General features: G+C 41.2%; 1 protein-coding gene across 1 annotated transcript in view; it reads left to right on the forward strand.

The window, feature by feature from the left end:
* Window positions 1-17051: 17051 nt before the first annotated feature.
* BEND6 (BEN domain containing 6) overlaps window positions 17052-18369 on the forward strand; it is a gene marked incomplete at both ends in the record, with an annotated part of 36337 nt that continues 35019 nt past the window's right edge. The window contains one exon of the mRNA XM_080700183.1: window positions 17052-17171. Coding sequence (XP_080556309.1) covers window positions 17052-17171 — 120 coding nt within the window. The remainder of the gene's footprint in view (window positions 17172-18369) is intronic.

Below are 18369 nucleotides of genomic sequence, written 5' to 3' on the forward strand. Positions count from 1 at the left end.
ATAGAGCTTAATTTGTGGTAGAATAGATCATGTCAAAACCTGGAAATCAGACATATCAGCCTTTTCCAAGGCAACAGTGATACCTCCATAAACAAATAGTGTAGGTTAAGACACATTGTCAGTATCAAATAGCCATAGGAAGATAACAGATGAGGGCACTATCGGCAGGATAATACTGGTTGGCAATAAATAGACACCCAGGCAGTCAGGAGAGATGAGGACCGTCATCATGTTGTTATCATGTAGGGTTCTGGCAAGAAACAGATGGCCCACTAAAATTAAGATGATTAAAGAAAGTTTAAACAAAGGCACTGTTTTAGAAGGTGTGGGCTGAGCCCAGGCACGGTGGCACAAGCCTGTAATCCCAGTGCTTGGCAGGTTGAGTGAGGACAATTACAGGTTCAAAGCCAGCCTCAGCAACTTAGTGAGACTGTTCAAAATAAAAAATAAAGCCGGGCGTGGTGGCGCACGCTTGTAATCCCCGCGCTTGGGAAGCAGAGACAGGAGGATGGCGCAGGTTCGAAGCCAGCCACGCGCGCTGGCTTAGGAGACCCTGTTTCCAAAAAAAAAAAAAAAAATGTAAAAATAGGTCTGGGAGTGTAGTCCGGAGGTAGAAGGGCTTCCAGGAATCCCAGTACCACCAAAAATAATAATAATAATAAAAATAAAAAACAATAAGGGCAGTTGGGCGTGGTGGCACGTGCTTGTAATCTTAGTACTTGGAAGGCTGAGACAGGAGGATCACAGGTTTGCAGACACTCTCAGCTACTTAATGAGGCCCTCCACAACTTAGTGAGACCCTGTTTCAAAAATAAAGAATAAACCAGGCGTGTTGGCGCACATTTGTAATCCCAGCATTCGGGAGGCTGAGACAGGAGGATCATGGTTCTCTGATAGCTTCAGCTACTTAGTGAGGCCCTTTGCAACTCAATGAGACCCTGTTTCAAAATAAAGAATAAGAAATAGAGCTGGGGGTGGCAATCAGAGGTAGAATGACCCTGGGTTCCATCCCTAGTATGGGGGGTAAAAATAAGGCTGGGTTATAGTTCAGAGGTAGGATGCCCCTGGGCTCAATCCCCAGTACTGAAAAAAAAGGGGGCTGGGGTAGCACACACACACACACACACACACACACACACACACACACCCCACCCCAAATGGGCTGGATATAGAAAAACCATGAGGGAGCGCTGCTCTAAGGCGGGTCAGAGCGGAAATGCTGCCAGCCCTGGACATAAGAGAGAGGGAAAGCAGTGGGTAATATGGACAGGACCACTATAAAATCTGAAGCAACCCCATAAGGGAGCCTGAAGGATAAATTCTCCTAGCTCACCGTCCTCCCTCTCTCTGAACTGCTACCTAAACACTCCATTGGCTGAACTCAGTTGGAAAGAGGGCAAGGGAGTCCAAGCAGGTCACCCTCCAGAGTTAGCAGACTACAGAGGGTTAGAGAAGGAATCTGGAGAGACAAAGAAAGACTCGCCAGCGCTGCTGTCTGAGCAGGTCTGTAGTCCTAAGAAAGGCTTGACGAAGCAGCCAATCCTCCAGCCTTGGGAGAACTGGACCATAAGGCTGAAATGCGGGCCAGGGAGCCTGTATGGGACTAGATAAAGTGAGCAAAAGCAAACCTAGTTACTAGAACGAATGACCTTTTGCAAAGCTGCCTCGATGAAAGTCCTTCTTTAGCTTGCTTGCAGGTTAACAACACAGAGCCACTGACTATTAATAGATCACTTAATAAATGTTAGCTGTGTTTTTATCCATTTTAAGTGAAGGACAGGGGATTGGAAAGATCTGAGGAAATAATATAGGGCAGTCTAGGGAACTAAATTAACTTCCCTCCTAGATAATGATTACACATATGGCAACCCATGATAGCCCTGTGTAGTCATTAAATTAGCATCAGTAAAGTACATCCACAAACTCCAGCCCAATGAGGATATTGTTCTTTCCTTTCCCAGTATAGAAAGTTTAAAATGATTCAGGCCTACAGTCCCTCAAACATACTTAACGTGTTTTGGCTCACGCATACCAAGTCTAAGCAATGCTTTCCTAGATTGGCAGCACCATTGAACCAGCCTGAAGAACACTGCCCATCTTTTTAATTGGAAGATTGCAGGAACTACTTGGGAATTTAAAATGTGCTGGAGAAGGCCGCTACTGGGGCTTCCGAGGCCGAGATCAGAGTCAGCTGAGGGGTTAGGCTGGTGTCGGGGCCAGAGAGACCAGAATCGGGGCCTCCCATGAGGCAAGGCCGCTGCTTGAGCCATCGAGGTCTGGATCAGTCCTCCGGGTAGCCAGGCCACTACTGGGGCCATCAAGAGTGGGATCGGTACTTGCAACACGGCATGCACAGAGAAATATTGCAGAAAATAAAAACCAGATGCTTCCCCTAATCAGCAATAACTAGGAGGAAAGGGGCAACAGGAAGAGGTTGAGCTATAGAAAGGGCCCTATAGTGAAGCAACTAAGGTGACCAACCAGAGGGTATGGAATAGGGGAGGATGGAGCCTCTTTAAAACGCAGGAGGTACATAAACAAATGTATCAAAGTTAATCACCAAACAAGCATGGGATCGAGGGAGGGGGAGGGAATGGGATGGGGGCTGGATGAGGGCTAATGGGATGATGTGTGCCTGTATATCCTCTCAAGTCTTGTACTACAAGATGATATATTATTAAAATGCACCAATAAATAAATAAATAAATAAATAAATAAATAAATAAAATGTGCTGGAGATCATTAAAGAATGAAGGAAGTGAAAAGATTAAGTTGAAAGGGTCTGTAATGGGTAAAACCTAGTAATTTCCCTCCAGAAGTTCAGGACATTTTGAAGAGAAATTCGCCCGTGCATTTGTTTTGCTTGGTGGAGCGCTGTCAGTGACGGAGTGCTCAGAGACCTCCTGGTTCAGACCCCAGTTTCTCTCCTAATGAATACATAAATTTTTAAAAAGTCATATGTTCCCTTTTGCTAAGAGGCTGGGCTGAATCTAGTAGTCCATTTCTCCGAGATCACTAAACCAGACGTGGGATATTTAGAATTACATTAGAGCCATTTTTCTGGCTCTTTGGGATTCTCTTAGAGGGGAGTCTTCGCAGTTCATACTGCGGCCTGAGTCCTGCAAGGGAGCTTTTATATCCATACACATCAAGACCGACATGTAAGGAAAGCAATCCAAAACTGTGAGCCCCGTGAAAGGGCACTTGGGTTTTATTGTAGCACTGTGTTTGCCTTCATAATTTTTATTTATAAAATTATAAAAAATTATCATAATAATTATATTTAAATACCAAGGCACATGAGGTACCAGAATTATATTTGATATTCATTTAGCTCCATTAAGTTTGGTGACTTTTGATTTTTAGAATTTCAGAGCTGGCTTTTCAATTCTTGCATTAATTGCATTATTGGTTTGTTAAAATAAACATAAATGCTGAAATTTTATATTTTCAAGTATATGTGTTTTCATTTGTTATTAATGGATAATAAACTAAATTTAATGTACTTTGACCAGCCATTTTAATTTTAATTATAGTTATTAGCACATATTAATTGTACAAATTAATGGGTTTCTTTCTTTTTTGCGGGTCTGGAAATGGAACTCAGGGGCATTCAACCTCCGAGCTACACCCGCTGCCCTATTTTTTATTCTTTATTTTGAAACCGGATCTCACTGAGTTGCAGAGGGTCTTACTAAGTAGCTGAGGCTGCCCACGAACTGCGATCCTCCGGTCTCAGCCTCCTAAATGCAGGGATTACAAGCGTGCGCCACCACGCCCAGATCATTGTTATATTTCTATATACATGTACATAGCACTTTGTAAGAAGTGTGTGTATGTGTGTTTATTACTAGGGATTGAATCCAGGGGCATTCTATCTCTGAGCTACCCCCAGCCCTATTTTACTTTTTATCTTGAAATAGGGAGGGTCTCACTAAATTATTGAGAATGTCTCAGTAAGTTGCCGAGGCTGGCCTCAAACCTGTGATCCCCCTGTCTCAGCCTCCCAAAACTGGGATTATAGGTGTGCAATACCACCCCTGGCTGTAACACAGCACTTTTAAAAATGAAATAAAAGAGTGCATAAAACAGAAACTGAGACTACAATGCATGCAGAAATGGTCAATAAGTTTCATGAAATGTTTTTTAGTTTTCTGTGTGTACATATATATGCATGCCATGTGTGTGTATATTTTCTGAACCAAATGTATTTTTGATTCACTCTCTCCCTCTACCTCTTCCCCGTATTTTTTTCTGTGACTTGCAGTAAAAGAAAAGAAGGTCGAAAGCCACTGGCTATATTATTTATTTAGCCATAGATCTTGGGTGTTATCGTGACTGTGGTTATATTTAATTTGCCAAACTAAATAGCAATCAGAAATTCTCTAAAGATTAATTAAGTTTATTTGGGAATAGAATAATGGCCCTGGGAATAAGTGTGCCATACTAAATTCTGCATGTATTCAAGGAGGCTGAGGAAAGGAGAAATTTTGAAAAGGTAAACGAGGACAATACATAAAATGTTTTTTAACAATGATCAATAACATGGCTTGCATCAGAACAAGACTGAACAGATTTCCTTGAAGAAGTATTTTTTCGTTGTTACTTGCTGTTATGATGTGGCTATGAAGTCTCCCGGGAAGGCTCCTGTGTTGAAGGCTTGGTCCGCGGTGCAGGAGTGTACAGAGGTGGGGCTTTGGGGAAGCGTGTGGATCGTGCGAGGTGGGGCTTTGGGGAAGCGTGTGGATCGTGCGCATCGAGGGCGCTGACCTCCCTCTCAGTAGATTCAGCCACTGGTGATGGAATGGATGGAATGGATGCCTGGGCAATGCGGACTGCGGGAGACAGGGCCGGTTCAAAGGGCGGGTCCCTGGGGGGATGCCTTGGGAACTCTATCTTGTCCCTAGCCCCTTCTTTTCCCTCTCTCTTCCTCGCCCTCTCTCTCTCTTTCTCAGCTGCTACCAAGGTGATCAGCTTTCCTCTACCACACCGTTCTGCCATGACATTGTGCCTAGTCTCTGTCCTACGCCACGGAGCAGGCAGACCATGGACTGAGTCCTCTGAAACCATGAGCCAGGATCAGTCTTTCCTCCTCTCAGTTGTCTATCTCAGGTATTTAGGTCACAGGGATGAAAAGCTGACTCACTGAGGCGCAGTGGCCTTTGTGTGTGGTTGTGGTTCTGCTAGAGACGTCGTGAATAATTTTGTGATCAGCACGAGACTCTCTTCTTCATAACCTCCTGTCTCTTTCTTTCTTTCTTTCTTTCCTTCCTTCCTTTCTTTCTCTCTTTCTTCCTTCCTGCTTTCCTTTCGTTTTTTTCTTCCTTTCTTCCTTCCTTGCCTCCCTTCCTTCTTTTACTTATTTATTTTAGTTATGGCTTGAAAAAGTGACTCCGTTTCAGTTCCAACAACTTTAACAAATCTTATCTCCTGCAACTAGCTAGGGAACTTAACAAAATGCTTTTTTTTTTAAAAAAAGTTAACAGGTGGTAGAAATATGGTGATTTTTTTTAACTACAAACTAGTAGTGTTTAACATATAACCGTATTCATACTACTCTTTCTGAATTTGCTAATTGGCAAGTAATATAAGCATCAAATCAACTGTTCGTAGGTGTTATGGAAGAAATGACATGTCCATTTCTAGTTTGTCTTGAGTAAACTATGTTTGTGAAGAAACTTGAAGAACTGCTTCTTAACCAAATCATAGCAGGAGAAATGTTTAATAAAATTAGGGAAAAGGCAAAAACTCTATTCTTATAAACTAATGTTCTTTCAATATTTTGTTGTGATAAAATGCATATAACAAAATTAACCCTCTCAAGCCGGGCATAGTGGCGCACATTTGTAATCCCAGCATTTGGGAGGCTGAAACCAGAGGATCATGGTTTGCGGCCAGCCTCAGTTACTTAGTGAGGCCCTCTGAAACTCAGTGAGACCCTGTTTCAAAATAAAGAATAAAGATAGGGCAGGGTGAGCCGGGCATGGTGGCGCACACTTGTAATTCCCGTGCTTGGGAGGCTGAGACAGGAGGATCACACAGGTTCGAAGCCAGCCTCAGCAACTTAGTGAGACTCTGTTTCCAAATAAAGTATAAAATAGGTCTGGGAGTGTAGCCTAGAGATAGAAAGCTGCTGGAATCCACCCCTAGTACCACCAAAAAAAAAAAAAAAAAAATAGGGCAGGGGATGTGGCTTGGAGGTCAAATGCCCCTGGGTTCCATCCCCAGACCCGCAAAAAAAAAAAAAAAAAAAAAAAAAAAAAAAAAAAAAAGTTAACCCTCTCAACCATATGTAAATGTGTAGTTTGGTGGCATAAAATACATTCCTATTACCAGGTATGGTGTACATGCTTGTAATCCCAGTACGTAGGAGGCTGAGACAGGAGAATCACAGGTTTGTGGCCAGACTCAACAACTTAGTGAGACCCTGTTTAAAAATAAACAGTAAACTGGGCGTGGTGGCGCACACTTATAATCCCAGCATTCGGGAGGCTGAGACAGGAGGATCACAGCTCACCAACAGCATCAGCTACTTAGTGAGGCCCTTTGCAACTCAGTGAGATCCCGTTTAAAATAAAGAATGAAAAATCGAACTGGGAGTGTAGCTCAGAGGTGGAATGCCCCGGGTTCCATTCACAGTACCATAAATAAATAAATAAATAAATAAATAAATAAATAAATAAATAAATATTTTTAAAAAATAAGGCTGTGGGTGTAGCTCAGAGGTAGAATGTTCCTGAATTCAATCCCCAGCACCACCACCACAATAAACATTTATATTATTGTGTAACTATCACCATCGTCCGTGTCCAGTATGCTTTTCAACTTGTAAAACTCAAACTCTAAACAATACCTCCTCATTTTCCTCCTTCCCTGAGCCCTAAGTAATCATCATTTTACTTTGTCTCTATGGATTTGACTATTCTAGATACCTCATATAAGTGAAATCATACGGTGCTTGTATCTTTGGAATTAGCTTATTCCACTTAGCATAATGTCAAGGTTCTTAGCATAATGTCAAGGTTCATTCATGATTCAGCGCGTGTCCAATTTCTTTTTTTTTTTTTTATGATACTGGGATTCCTGGAAGCCCTTCTACCTCCGGTCTACACTCCCAGACCTATTTTTATATTTTTTTATTTGGAAACAGGGTCTCTTGAGCCAGTGCGGCTGGCTTCGAACCTGCATGATCCTCCTGTCTCTGCCTCCCAAGCGCTGGGATTACAAGCGTGCGCCACCACGCCCGGCTGTCCGATTTCTTTTTAAGGCTGGATAATATACGTATACACCACAGTTGGTTTCTCGGCTTCTCTGTCCGTGGATACTGGCAGCGCTTCTACCTTTTAGCTATTGAGAAGGCACCACTATGAGCAGGGTGCACAGGCACCTCAACACTCTGCTGTCAGTTTTCCTCAGCAGCGACACCATTGGACCTTCCCAATGAAAAGTGGCTCCAGTTTCTCCATTTGTCATCAACACATGTGATGCTGGTTCTTTGTCATTAGCCATCCTACTGGGTGTGAGGTAGTATCTCTCTGTGATTTTGATTTATACTTTCCTAATAATTAGAGATGTAGAGCATCTTTTCATGTATTATTAGTCATTTGTATATCTTCTATGTATAAATGTCAATTCAAGCCGGGCGTGGTGGTGCATGCTTATAATCCCCGCGCTTGGGAGGCTGAGACAGGAGGATCGCACAGGTTCAAAGCCTCAGCTACTTAGTGAGACCCTGTTTCCAAATAAAGTATAAAATAGATCTGGGAGTGTAGTCCGGAGGTAGAAAGCCTCTATGTTCCATCCCCAGTACCACCAATAAATAAATAAATAAATGTCTATTCAAGTTAGCCCACTTACTGTGTGTGTGTGGGGGGGGGGAGTACTGGGAATGGAACCCAGGGACAATCTGTATCTGAGCTACACCCCATCCCTATTTATTTTATTTGAAACAGAGTCTCACTAAATTGCAGAGAGCCTCGATGAATTGCTGACGCCGCAACTGCGGTCCTCCGGTCTCAGCCTCCCCAGCTACTGGAATCACAAGAATGCACCACCGCACCCAGCTCATTACTTATTTTAAATCAGGCTATTTGGTTTTTTGTTAAGTTTTTTAAATTCTACACATTCTGGTTATTAATCCTTTATCAGATACATGGCTAGAAAATATGTTCTCATATTCTGCTGATTGCCTTTTTACCATTTTAATACTGACTTGATAATTTTTAAAATTTTCAGAGTTCAAGTTTTCTCTTTCTTTTATTACTTGTACCTGTAGTGTCATAACCAATAAATCATTACCAATTTCCTTTTCTTTCTTTTTTTTTTTTTTTTTTTTGGTGGTACTGCGATTCCTGGAAACCCTTCGACCTCCAGGCTACACTCCCAGACCTATTTTTTTTTATATTTTTATTTGAAAACAGGGTCTCTTAAGCCAGAGAGGCTGGCTTCGAACCTGCTCGATCCTCCTGTCTCCACCTCCCAAGCGCGGGGATTACAAGCATGCGCCACCACGCCCGGCTTTTTTTTTTTTTTTCTTGTGGTACTGGGGAGACTGAACTCAGGGACATTCTACCTCTGAGCTACACCTCCAGCCTTTTAATTTTTTGTTTAGAAACAGGGTATTGCTAGCTTGATGACTATCTCACTACTTGCTGAGGCTGCCCTCCTGCCTCCCAAGTTCTGGGATTACAGGTATGTGCCACCACCTGGCTCATTGCCAGTTTCAATAGTGTGAAGCTTCTGCTTTTTTTTTTTTCCTAAAAGTTTTATAGTTGATTTGCTTTTAATGCTTTGCAAGCCTAAAGAAAATTTTCATCATGAAATTTTCATCATAATAAAGAAAATTTTCATTAAGGGATTATTTTTTTTTTTTTTTTTTTTTTTTTTTTTTTTTAGTAAGACCATGTTTTATTTTTTTTTTTTTTTTTTTTTTTTTTTTTTTTAACAATTTTTTATTGAACATAAATAGTATACATTTACACTATATTTGGTGCCCTCCAGGGATTATAAGAAAACGTGTGTGTGTGTGTGTGTGTGTGTGTGTGTGTGTGTGTGTATACGGTACTGGGGATTGAACTCAGGGGCATTCTACCTCTGAGCTACATCCCCAGCCCTGTTTTACTCTTTTATTTTGGAACAGGGTCTCACTAAGTTGTGGAAGACATCACTAAGTACCTGAGGCTGGCCATGAGCCTGCGGTCCTCCTGTCTCAGCCTCCCAAGTACTGGGATCACAATGAATGGGTAGGGGACACAGTTCAGTGCATACTGAGATTTTACTTCTTCTAAACAGAGAGCCTTGTGTTGCTGAAATGAGAATTCATGCAAAAAATGGGTTACCATACAGTTTTTTTTGTTTGTTTGTTTGCTTATTTTTTGCAGGTCTGGGGATGGAACCCAGGGGCATTCGACCTCCGAGCTACACCCCCGGCCCTATTTTTTATTCTTTATTTTGAAACAAGGTCTCACTAAGTTGCACAGGGCCTCACTAAGTAGCTGAGGCTGTCTATGAACCGCGATCCTCAGGTCTCAGTTTCCCGAATGCTGGGATTACAAGCGTGCGCCACCACACGTGGCTACCATACAGTTTTATAGCATCAGATTGGATTTTTGAGTGGAGTATTGGTCTAACTTTATAAACAAGGAAAACATGAAGAATAATCTGAAAAAAGTGAAGGAAATCTACTTCACTGCCTTAGATTTAATGAAAGTGTGATGATTAATTGGAAAAAGCAGAACACAACAGCGACAGGAGGGAGTGGAGCTGAGAGAGCCTGCCTAGAGGCAAATAATCTCCCCTTGTGAAGAAGATCTCCACATACCCCGGATTCACAGCAATCCCAGCGAGCCAGGATTCTGGCAACTGCCGCCAGCACTAAATAGTATGTAACGGTCTCCATCACTTAGATCTGGTAACATTCAATTTTATCAAGTGATCCTAATTTTATTTAATTTTACTTTAGATTATATCAGGCTGCATATGCTGTCTCTCAAGTATTGTTCTTAATTTGTTAGTAATGTTAGTCAGGCCCTGGAGAGGAGGGAGTTAAAGCATCTGGCCTGCTCTCCAGAAAATGAAATGAAGAGGAAATAAAAGAAATTGGGCGAAACAATCTAAGCTCCTTTTAAAAATGAAAACTGAACCTCCAGGTCAGAGTTTGGTAAATGATGTCTCATCTTACTGCAACCTGGTTTTGTATAGTCTGTGAGGTCAGAGTATTTTTCACCACTTTAAATAACTTAAAAAAGCGGGGCGTGGTGGCACACGCTTGTAATCCCAGCATTTGGGAGGCTGAGATCAGAGGATCGTGTTTCGCGGACAGCTTCAGCTACTTAGGCCCTCTGCAACTCAGTGAGACCCTGTTTCAAAATAAAGAATAAAAAGTAGGGCAGCGGGTGTAGCTCGGAGGTCAAATGCCCCTGGGTTCCATCCCCAGACCTGCAAAATAACAAACAAACAAACAAACAAACTTAAAAAAGCCGGGCGTGGTGGCGCACGCTTGTAATCCCAGCATTCGGGAGGCTGAGACCAGAGGATCATGGTTCACGGACAGCCTCAGCTACTTAGTGAGGCCCTTCGCAACTCAGAGAGGCCCTGTTTCAAAATAAATAATAAAAAAATTGGGCAGGGGGTGTTGCTTGGAGGTCAAATGCCTCTGGGTTCCCTTCCCAGACCCGCAATAAATAAATAAATATAAATAAATAAATAACTTCTAAAAATCTATGTAAGAATAACCTTTCATGATATATGGAAATTACCTAACACTGAAGTTTCAATGTCCATGAACAAAGTTTAATTGGCACACAGGCTCACTGATGTGCTCGTGTATTGCCAATGGCTGCTTTTATACTACAAGGGAAGCATTAAGCAGCTATAACAGAGACCATACTGAGCACTGGCGTTGCTTTGTAGTGCATCTCAGGGCATCACAGATTGCAGTGATGCCATTATAACAATTTGACAACATTCCAAATGGCATGTGTATTGTCACACTGTGGTATTTCATTGTATTTCTTTATTACCAGTGCATGTCAATAATGTCAAAACGAGAAAAAAAATATAAAACTGGACTTGGTGTTTTCATTCATTCATTTTTTTATTTGGAAACAGGGTCTCTTAAACCAGTGCGGCTGGCTTTGAACCTGCACGATCCTCCTGTCTCTGCCTCCCAAGCACAGGGATTACAAGCATGCGCCACCACGCCCGGCCGGACTTGGTGTTTTTAAAGCAGCCTGGTGTATAGATCACTTTGTTAACAAATTAGGTGGCAAAGCACTGTGTTTATTATACGACGCCACTCACACTGTGCGAAAGGAACATACGTCAACCTTTTTCAAACTAAAAACTCATCATAATATTTCTAACCCAACAGGAAAGCAAGTCAGAAAAAGTGGAAACTTTAAAAAGAATATCTCATATTTCCTCATAGTAAAATTTCCTCACAAAGGTAAAAAGTGAAAGTGAGTCTGCAACAAAATTAAGTTTCTTAGCAGTTCATGGGTTAGTCAAGCAAGGAAAGCCTTTTACTGAGGACAAGTTAATGAAATCCAAAAAGAATTAACTGACTCAGGACTATCGATATTTCGGTAAAAAATAGTTGCTCAAAGATTTGAGGACATGGGATTGGTATAACAATTAGTTATAAAACAAGGCGAGTGACTGAGTTTTTCTTGGTTATAGATGAGTCAATATGGGTCAAAAAAACAATGGCCCAGTTGTTTTTTGTGTGAGGTGCAAATGCTGAGTTTATAGTGACTGAAATATTAGCCTCTGCAAACATTCTTCTGAAACAACTGTGGGCAAGAATGTTTTCTAAGAAAATAGTAATATGGTACAATCTTAAGTGGGATCTACTAAGATGTTATAACTGATGATGCTAAAAAATGTGTGAAGCCGGGCGTGGTGGTGCACAATTGTAATCCCAGCATTGGGGAGGTGGAGACCGGAGGATCAAGGTTCATGGGCAGCCTCAGCGGCCTAGCAAGGCTTTTTGAAACAGTGAGACCCTGTTTCAAAAAATAAAAAGACAAAAAAATAAATAGGATGGGGGTGTAGCTTGGAGGTAGAATGCCCCTGGGTTCCATCCCCAGTGCCACAAAAAAAAAAAAAAAAAGTGTGAAGCGTAAAAGGCTTAGCTAGACAAATTTAAAAAGCATATGAAAATATAATGTCTAAATTCTATGGTTATTTGTTTTGTTATTCATCAACAGTTACTTTGAAGAAAATATTTGAACCTATTATATGTGTTTTTGAAAAGGCGTTATTGAGATACCATTTTTTTTTTTTTTTGGTGGTACTGGGGTTCCTGGAAGCCCTTCTGCCTCCGGGCTACACTCCCAGACCTATTTTTACATTTTCATTTGGAAACAGGGTCTCCTAAGCCAGCACGGCTGGCTTCGAACCTGCGCGATCCTCCTGTCTCTGCCTCCCAAGCGCGGGGATTACAAGCGTGCGCCACCACGCCCGGCTTGAGATACCATTTTATTCATCTATTTTAAAGTGTACAATTCAACTGGACATAGTGGCCTACACTCATAATCCCAATACTTGGGAGCTGAGACAAAAGGATTTCAGGTTTGAGACCAGCACTAACAACTTAGTCCAACTCTCAGCAACCTAGCAAGATCCTGTTTCAAAATAAAATTTTTCTGTGGATATAGTACAGAGGTAGAATGCCTCTGAGTTCAATCCTCAGTGCCACCAAAAAGATAGAGATAGAGAGATAGATGATAGACAGATACATAAATAGATATCAACATATCAGTGCCTATCGGTGTGAAGAAAAACTTCAATGAAGAAATATGTAAGTCTCATTATGGGTTAGCATTAAAAGATGAGCATTTGCAATTGACTTTGATGGTAGCAAACTAAATTGGAACCCAATTAAGCAAGATGCTACTTTTTGAGTTTCACTCTGTTAGTACATTTGTCTTACCAAAAGTTGTACTCAATTATTATGTTATAAATTTTGTGAGCCGGATGTGGTGGCGCACGCTTGTAATCCTCGCGCTTGGGAGGCTGAGACAAGAGGATCGTGCAGGTTCGAAGCCAGCCTCAGCTACTCAGTGAGGTTCTCAGCAACTTAGCGAGACCCTGTTTCCAAATAAAATATAAAATGGGTCTGGGAGTGTAGCCCAGAGGTAGAAGGCCCCTGATTCCATCCTCGGTACCACCAAGAATATAAATAAATAAATAAATAAATAAATAAATAAATAAATAAATTTTGTGAATAAAACTTTTGTGAAAATTTGTATTCTCTTTTGCTGTATAAATATCTGTATTTGTCTCTTGGCAAACAATGCCTAAACTATTTAGGATTTAAGTTCACTAAGGAGAAAGTTTATAGCCAGGCATAGTGGCATATGTTTGTAATCCCAGTACCTGGGAGGCAGAGAAAGGAGGATTGCAGGTTCACAACAGCCTCAGCAACTTAGTGAGGCCTTCTGCAACTTAGTGAGACCCAGTTTCAAAAATAATGAAAAATAGGGCTAAGGGTATAGCTTGGAGGTAGAATACTCCTAAATTCAATCCCTAGTACCACACACACACACACAAAAAAAAGGGGGGAGATTTTATCAACTAATGACACTGACTCAGGAGAGTTTGTATCTATGGAGTGCAGTTAACATTTACTTGGTTTAGGATTGCTGCTGCCACACAGACCTAGAATTTATAGATTGGTAGCTGCCTGGAAAATGTTATGCAAGCTAAGCCGGGCATGGTGGCGCACACTTGTAATCCCCGCACTTGGGAGGCGGAGACAGGAGGATCGCGCAGGTTCGGTTCCAAGCCAGCCGCGTGCTGGCTTAAGAGACCCTGTTTCCAAATAAAAAGTATAAAATAGGTCTGGGAGTGTAGCCTGAAGGTAGAAGGGCTTCCAGGAACCCCAGTACCACCAAAAAAAAAAAAAAAAAAAAGTTACGCAAGCTATCCAACTTTGACGCATAAACTGGAGATATGCCACAACTTCAACACCTCTCCTTGTGTGAGATGACCATCAAGTCTAAGAGGCCCACCTCTCAGTCTGGGTCACAGAGTATAGAGATGGGATGCAGATGTACCGCTTGGGGAGCCAGCAGGATGCCGGAGCCTCTCCCTATTTTGTCTATGCCACTTTTTTTTCTTTATATCTTTGAAATTATTAGTAAAGCTTGATACTGGTAAGATCTCTGGTGTTTGTGAGTCCTATCTGGCAGTGTAGTCTTATGTGTAAGCTGAAACACAAAGCCTGAAAACATTCTTTAGAACATTTTCAAAAGGTGTAGTGGTGCGCGCTTGTAATCCTAGTACTTGGGAGGCTGAGACAGGAGGATCACAGGTTCGCAATCAGCCTCAGCTATTTGTGTCGCCCTCTACAGCTTAGCGAGGCCCTGATGTCCATCAACAGATGAATGGATTACAAAACTGTGGGATATGTACACAATGGAATTTTACTCAGCCATTTAAAAAAACTCAATTACATCATTTTCAGGGAAATGGATGGAACTGGAGGACATTATGCTAAGTGAGATCAGTCAGTCACAAAAAATAAGAAATCAGATGCTTTCCTTAATATGTGAGAGTTAGGGAGAAATGGGTCATAGGAGGAACTCTTGAAAAAGGAACTCCTATAGAGGAGCAAACAAGACAACCTAAAGGAAGAGAAAGGAGGGGGGAAGAGGAAAATCTCTAAAACACACAATGTACTTAAACATATCGAAGTCAACCACTAAGCCGAGCAAGGGAAGGAGGGACGGGGAGGGAATGGGGTGGGAATTGGGTAGGGGTTAAATCGGTGATGTGTGCTTGTGTGTACACACAAGTTTTTTTTACCCCAATATGATGTATAAATATAATGCACCAATAAAAAATTTTTAAAAAAGGATAAAATAGGTCTGGGGGAATAGCTCAGAAGTAGAATGCCCCTGGGTTCCATCCCCATTAACACACACACACACACACACACACACACACACACACACTCACACACACACACACATCACAACAAGGAATTTTGACAAAACCTTTCCATTACTGTTGTTATTATAATCGTTATTATTATTATTATTATTATTATTATTATTATTTTGTGTGTGGTACTGGGACTTGAGGCCAGGGACACTCTACCACCAAGCTATATCCCCATCACTTTTTACTTTTTATGTTTGAGACAGGGACTTTTGAAATTGCCCATGCTGGTCTTAAACTTGCAATCTTCCTGTTTTAGCCTCTTAAGTACTGGAATTACAGGCATGCATCATTGTACCCAGTTCCAAATGTTATTTTTAAGTTTGAAATAAAGTAGAATAGCTTTCCCTTAAAAGAGCCAAAACACCTTCCCTTCTTTTCTTCCCTCCCCCGGGACTGGGGATTTAACACAAGGGAGGTACACCTCACCCAGTTTTGCTTTTGAGGTTGAAACAGGGTCTCACTAAGTTGTGGAGGCTGACCTTGAACCTATGATCCTCCTGTTATCAGCCTCCCAAGTACTGGGATCACAGGTGCGAGCCACCACACCTGGCAAAAGAACCGTATTTTTTCATATAATTACTTACCATAATGTGAGAAGAAATTCTGCTCAACAGGCCACACGTTTCTAGATTTCTTTTTTTTTCTTTCTTTCTTTTTTTTTTTTTTTTTTTTTTTTTTTTGGTGGTACTGGGGTGGAACCCAGAGGCTTTCTACCTCCGGGCTATACTCCCAGACCTTTTTCATATTTTATTTGGAAACAGGGTCTCACTAAGTTGCTGAGAGCCTCACTAAGCAGCTAAGGCTGGCTTCGAACCCGTGCGATCCTCCTGTCTCAGCCTCCCAAGCGCGGGGATTACAAGCGTGCGCCACTACACCCCTCTTACGTTTCTAGATTTCTAAGCTTAGATCCCTTTTATAGTTAAAATTTTATAATTGATACTTAACTGTATGTTTTTTTCTCATGAAAACAAAACAAGTACGAGCACTAAGTATGTTAAGATCTACTGTGCACTGGGCATGGTGGCGCACACATGTGTTTTCCCAGTAGTTTGGAGGCTGAGACAATAGCATTGAGCTCAAGACCTGCCGTAGCAATTTAATGAGACCCTGTTTCAAAATTAAAAAGGTCTGTGGGTGTATGTAGCTCAGAGGTAGAATGCCCTGGGTTCAATCCCCAGCACCACACACACACACACACACACACACACACACACACACACACCCTAATATGCTACATCATCTGTACAGAAAGAAAGTTAAAATTTTATTATTTCAACACTAATGATACACTTTTTCAGTTTGCAGCACCAAGGAAATTCTCCCATCTCAAGACTTCAGAGTAAGAAAAATGAAAAATAAATAAATAAAAGTAAACTCCTGAGCAATTCTTACTGATCTCCTGAAATAAACTGGTCTTTGGTCCTGCAAGACCTAGTATAATTAACATCTTTTTCTTAAAAAATACATAACTTGCAGGGCATGGTGGTGCTTACTTATAATCCCAGTATTTGGGAGGCTGAGACAAGAGGATTGCGGGTTCACAGCCAGCCTCAGCAACTTGTGAGGTCCTCCACGACTTAGTGAGATCTTGTTTCAAAATAAAGAATAAAATAGGGCTGAGGGTTTAGCTCAGAGGTAGAATTCTCCTGAGTTCAATCCCCGTAATGCTAAATAAATAAATAAATAAATGACTTCAGTTCTCTATAATACTATTTATATAAATTTGTAATTTTTCTTCTTTTTTTAGGTTCCTTATAAATAACACAAAAAAAGAGATGGAGAAATGTTTACACCATGGTGATTTCTTGACTCACTTGCAAATCACAACATGAGCGTCCTCGTGATGATAATGAAATTGAAAGACTTTTGAATCAAATGAAAACGTGTACTAATTTGGTCAGTGGGAGAAAGAACCATTTGATAAAGCGTTTCACCTGAGGGGGCATTGCCATTATGAAACACAGAATAGTAAACATATTGTGTACCCCGTTTATGTTTTTAAGGAAACACATTAACTTTTGAGCTACATCCAGAGGAGCATCATCTGCGTGGGCATTTCTCCTCCTACAATCTCAGAAAGACTCCGATAACTAATTGAGAAAATGCAGAAGATCTTGCAGACAGATGAGATTACCAATAACCAGACTCTTAGGAAAGGAAAGAGGAAAAGGACAGAGACAATGGACTCAGAAAATGCAAATAGTGACGTGGACAAAGGACAGGTTGGTTTTCCTGCTACCTTGATTCAAATTTATTGTAAATCGACTTCAAGCATCATTTTATAATTCCCCTCATAATTATTAGTGCTTTCTCCCCATCTATTAATTTATTCTTCCTTTTAATTCTCTGTGTGTGTGTTTGAGTGTGTTACTGGGGACTGAACCCAGTGACATCTACCAGTGTGCTAGACCCCCAGCTCCTTTTTATTTTTTATTTTGAGACAGGGTCTTAGTAAGTTGCCCAGGTTGCCTTCCAACCTGTAATCCTCCTGTTGCCTCCCAAGAACTGAGATTACCGGCATGTGCCACGATGCCAGTTTATTTTACTTTTTAAGTTAGTACATTGTGGAGATCTTTCCATTAATAGATGGCTTCATCTTTTTTATAGCTGTCTATTCCTCCACTGTCTGTATGCACCATCCTTTATTTAGCCAGACCCTTAGGAGAGATGAGGTTCTTTTCAATCTTTTTCTTATTTTAAACCACATTGAAGCTGGGCATTGTGGTGCACGCTTATAATCTCAGCATTCGGGAGGCTGAGACAGGAGGATCACGGTATGCAGACAGCCTCAGCTACTACTTAGTGAGGCCCGTTGCAACTCAGTGAGACCCTGTTTCAAAATAAAGAATAAAAACTAGGGCTGGGGGTGTAGCTTGGAGGTAGAATGCCCCTGGGTTCCATCCCCAGTACTGCAAATAAAAAGGAAAAAAAACCACATTGTACTTACAAAAAAAAAAACATAATGTAAACCTTAATTTGTTTCTGATTTTCCAGTCAGCATCACTTTTTTTGTGTACTGGGGATTGAACCAAGGGGTATTCTACCTCTAAGCCACATCCCCAGCCTTCTTTATTTTTTGTTTTGAAACAGGGTCTCATTAAGTTGCAAGGGGCCTCTCTAAATTGCTGAGGCTGGCCTGAAACCTGTGATCCTTCTGTCTCAGCCTCTCAAGTACTGGGATTACAGGCATGTGCCATCACCACATGGGCCCAGGTCATCCGCATTATTTTTTTAAAAGTAATTTTATTTACAAAATGTTAGGTATATAACATGATGTTATAGGATGCATAGATAGTAAAAAAAAAAAAAAAAGATTCATTGAAATAATTGTTACCATCATTTCTTAGAGTTTGTTTTTAGGGCAAGAGCTGCTAAAATCTGCTTGTTTAGTATAAATCCCAAATATAGTAAAATTTTCTT

The sequence above is a fragment of the Muscardinus avellanarius genome (assembly GCF_963383645.1).
Source record: "Muscardinus avellanarius genome assembly, chromosome: 8".
NCBI classification, from domain to species: Eukaryota; Metazoa; Chordata; class Mammalia; order Rodentia; family Gliridae; genus Muscardinus; species Muscardinus avellanarius.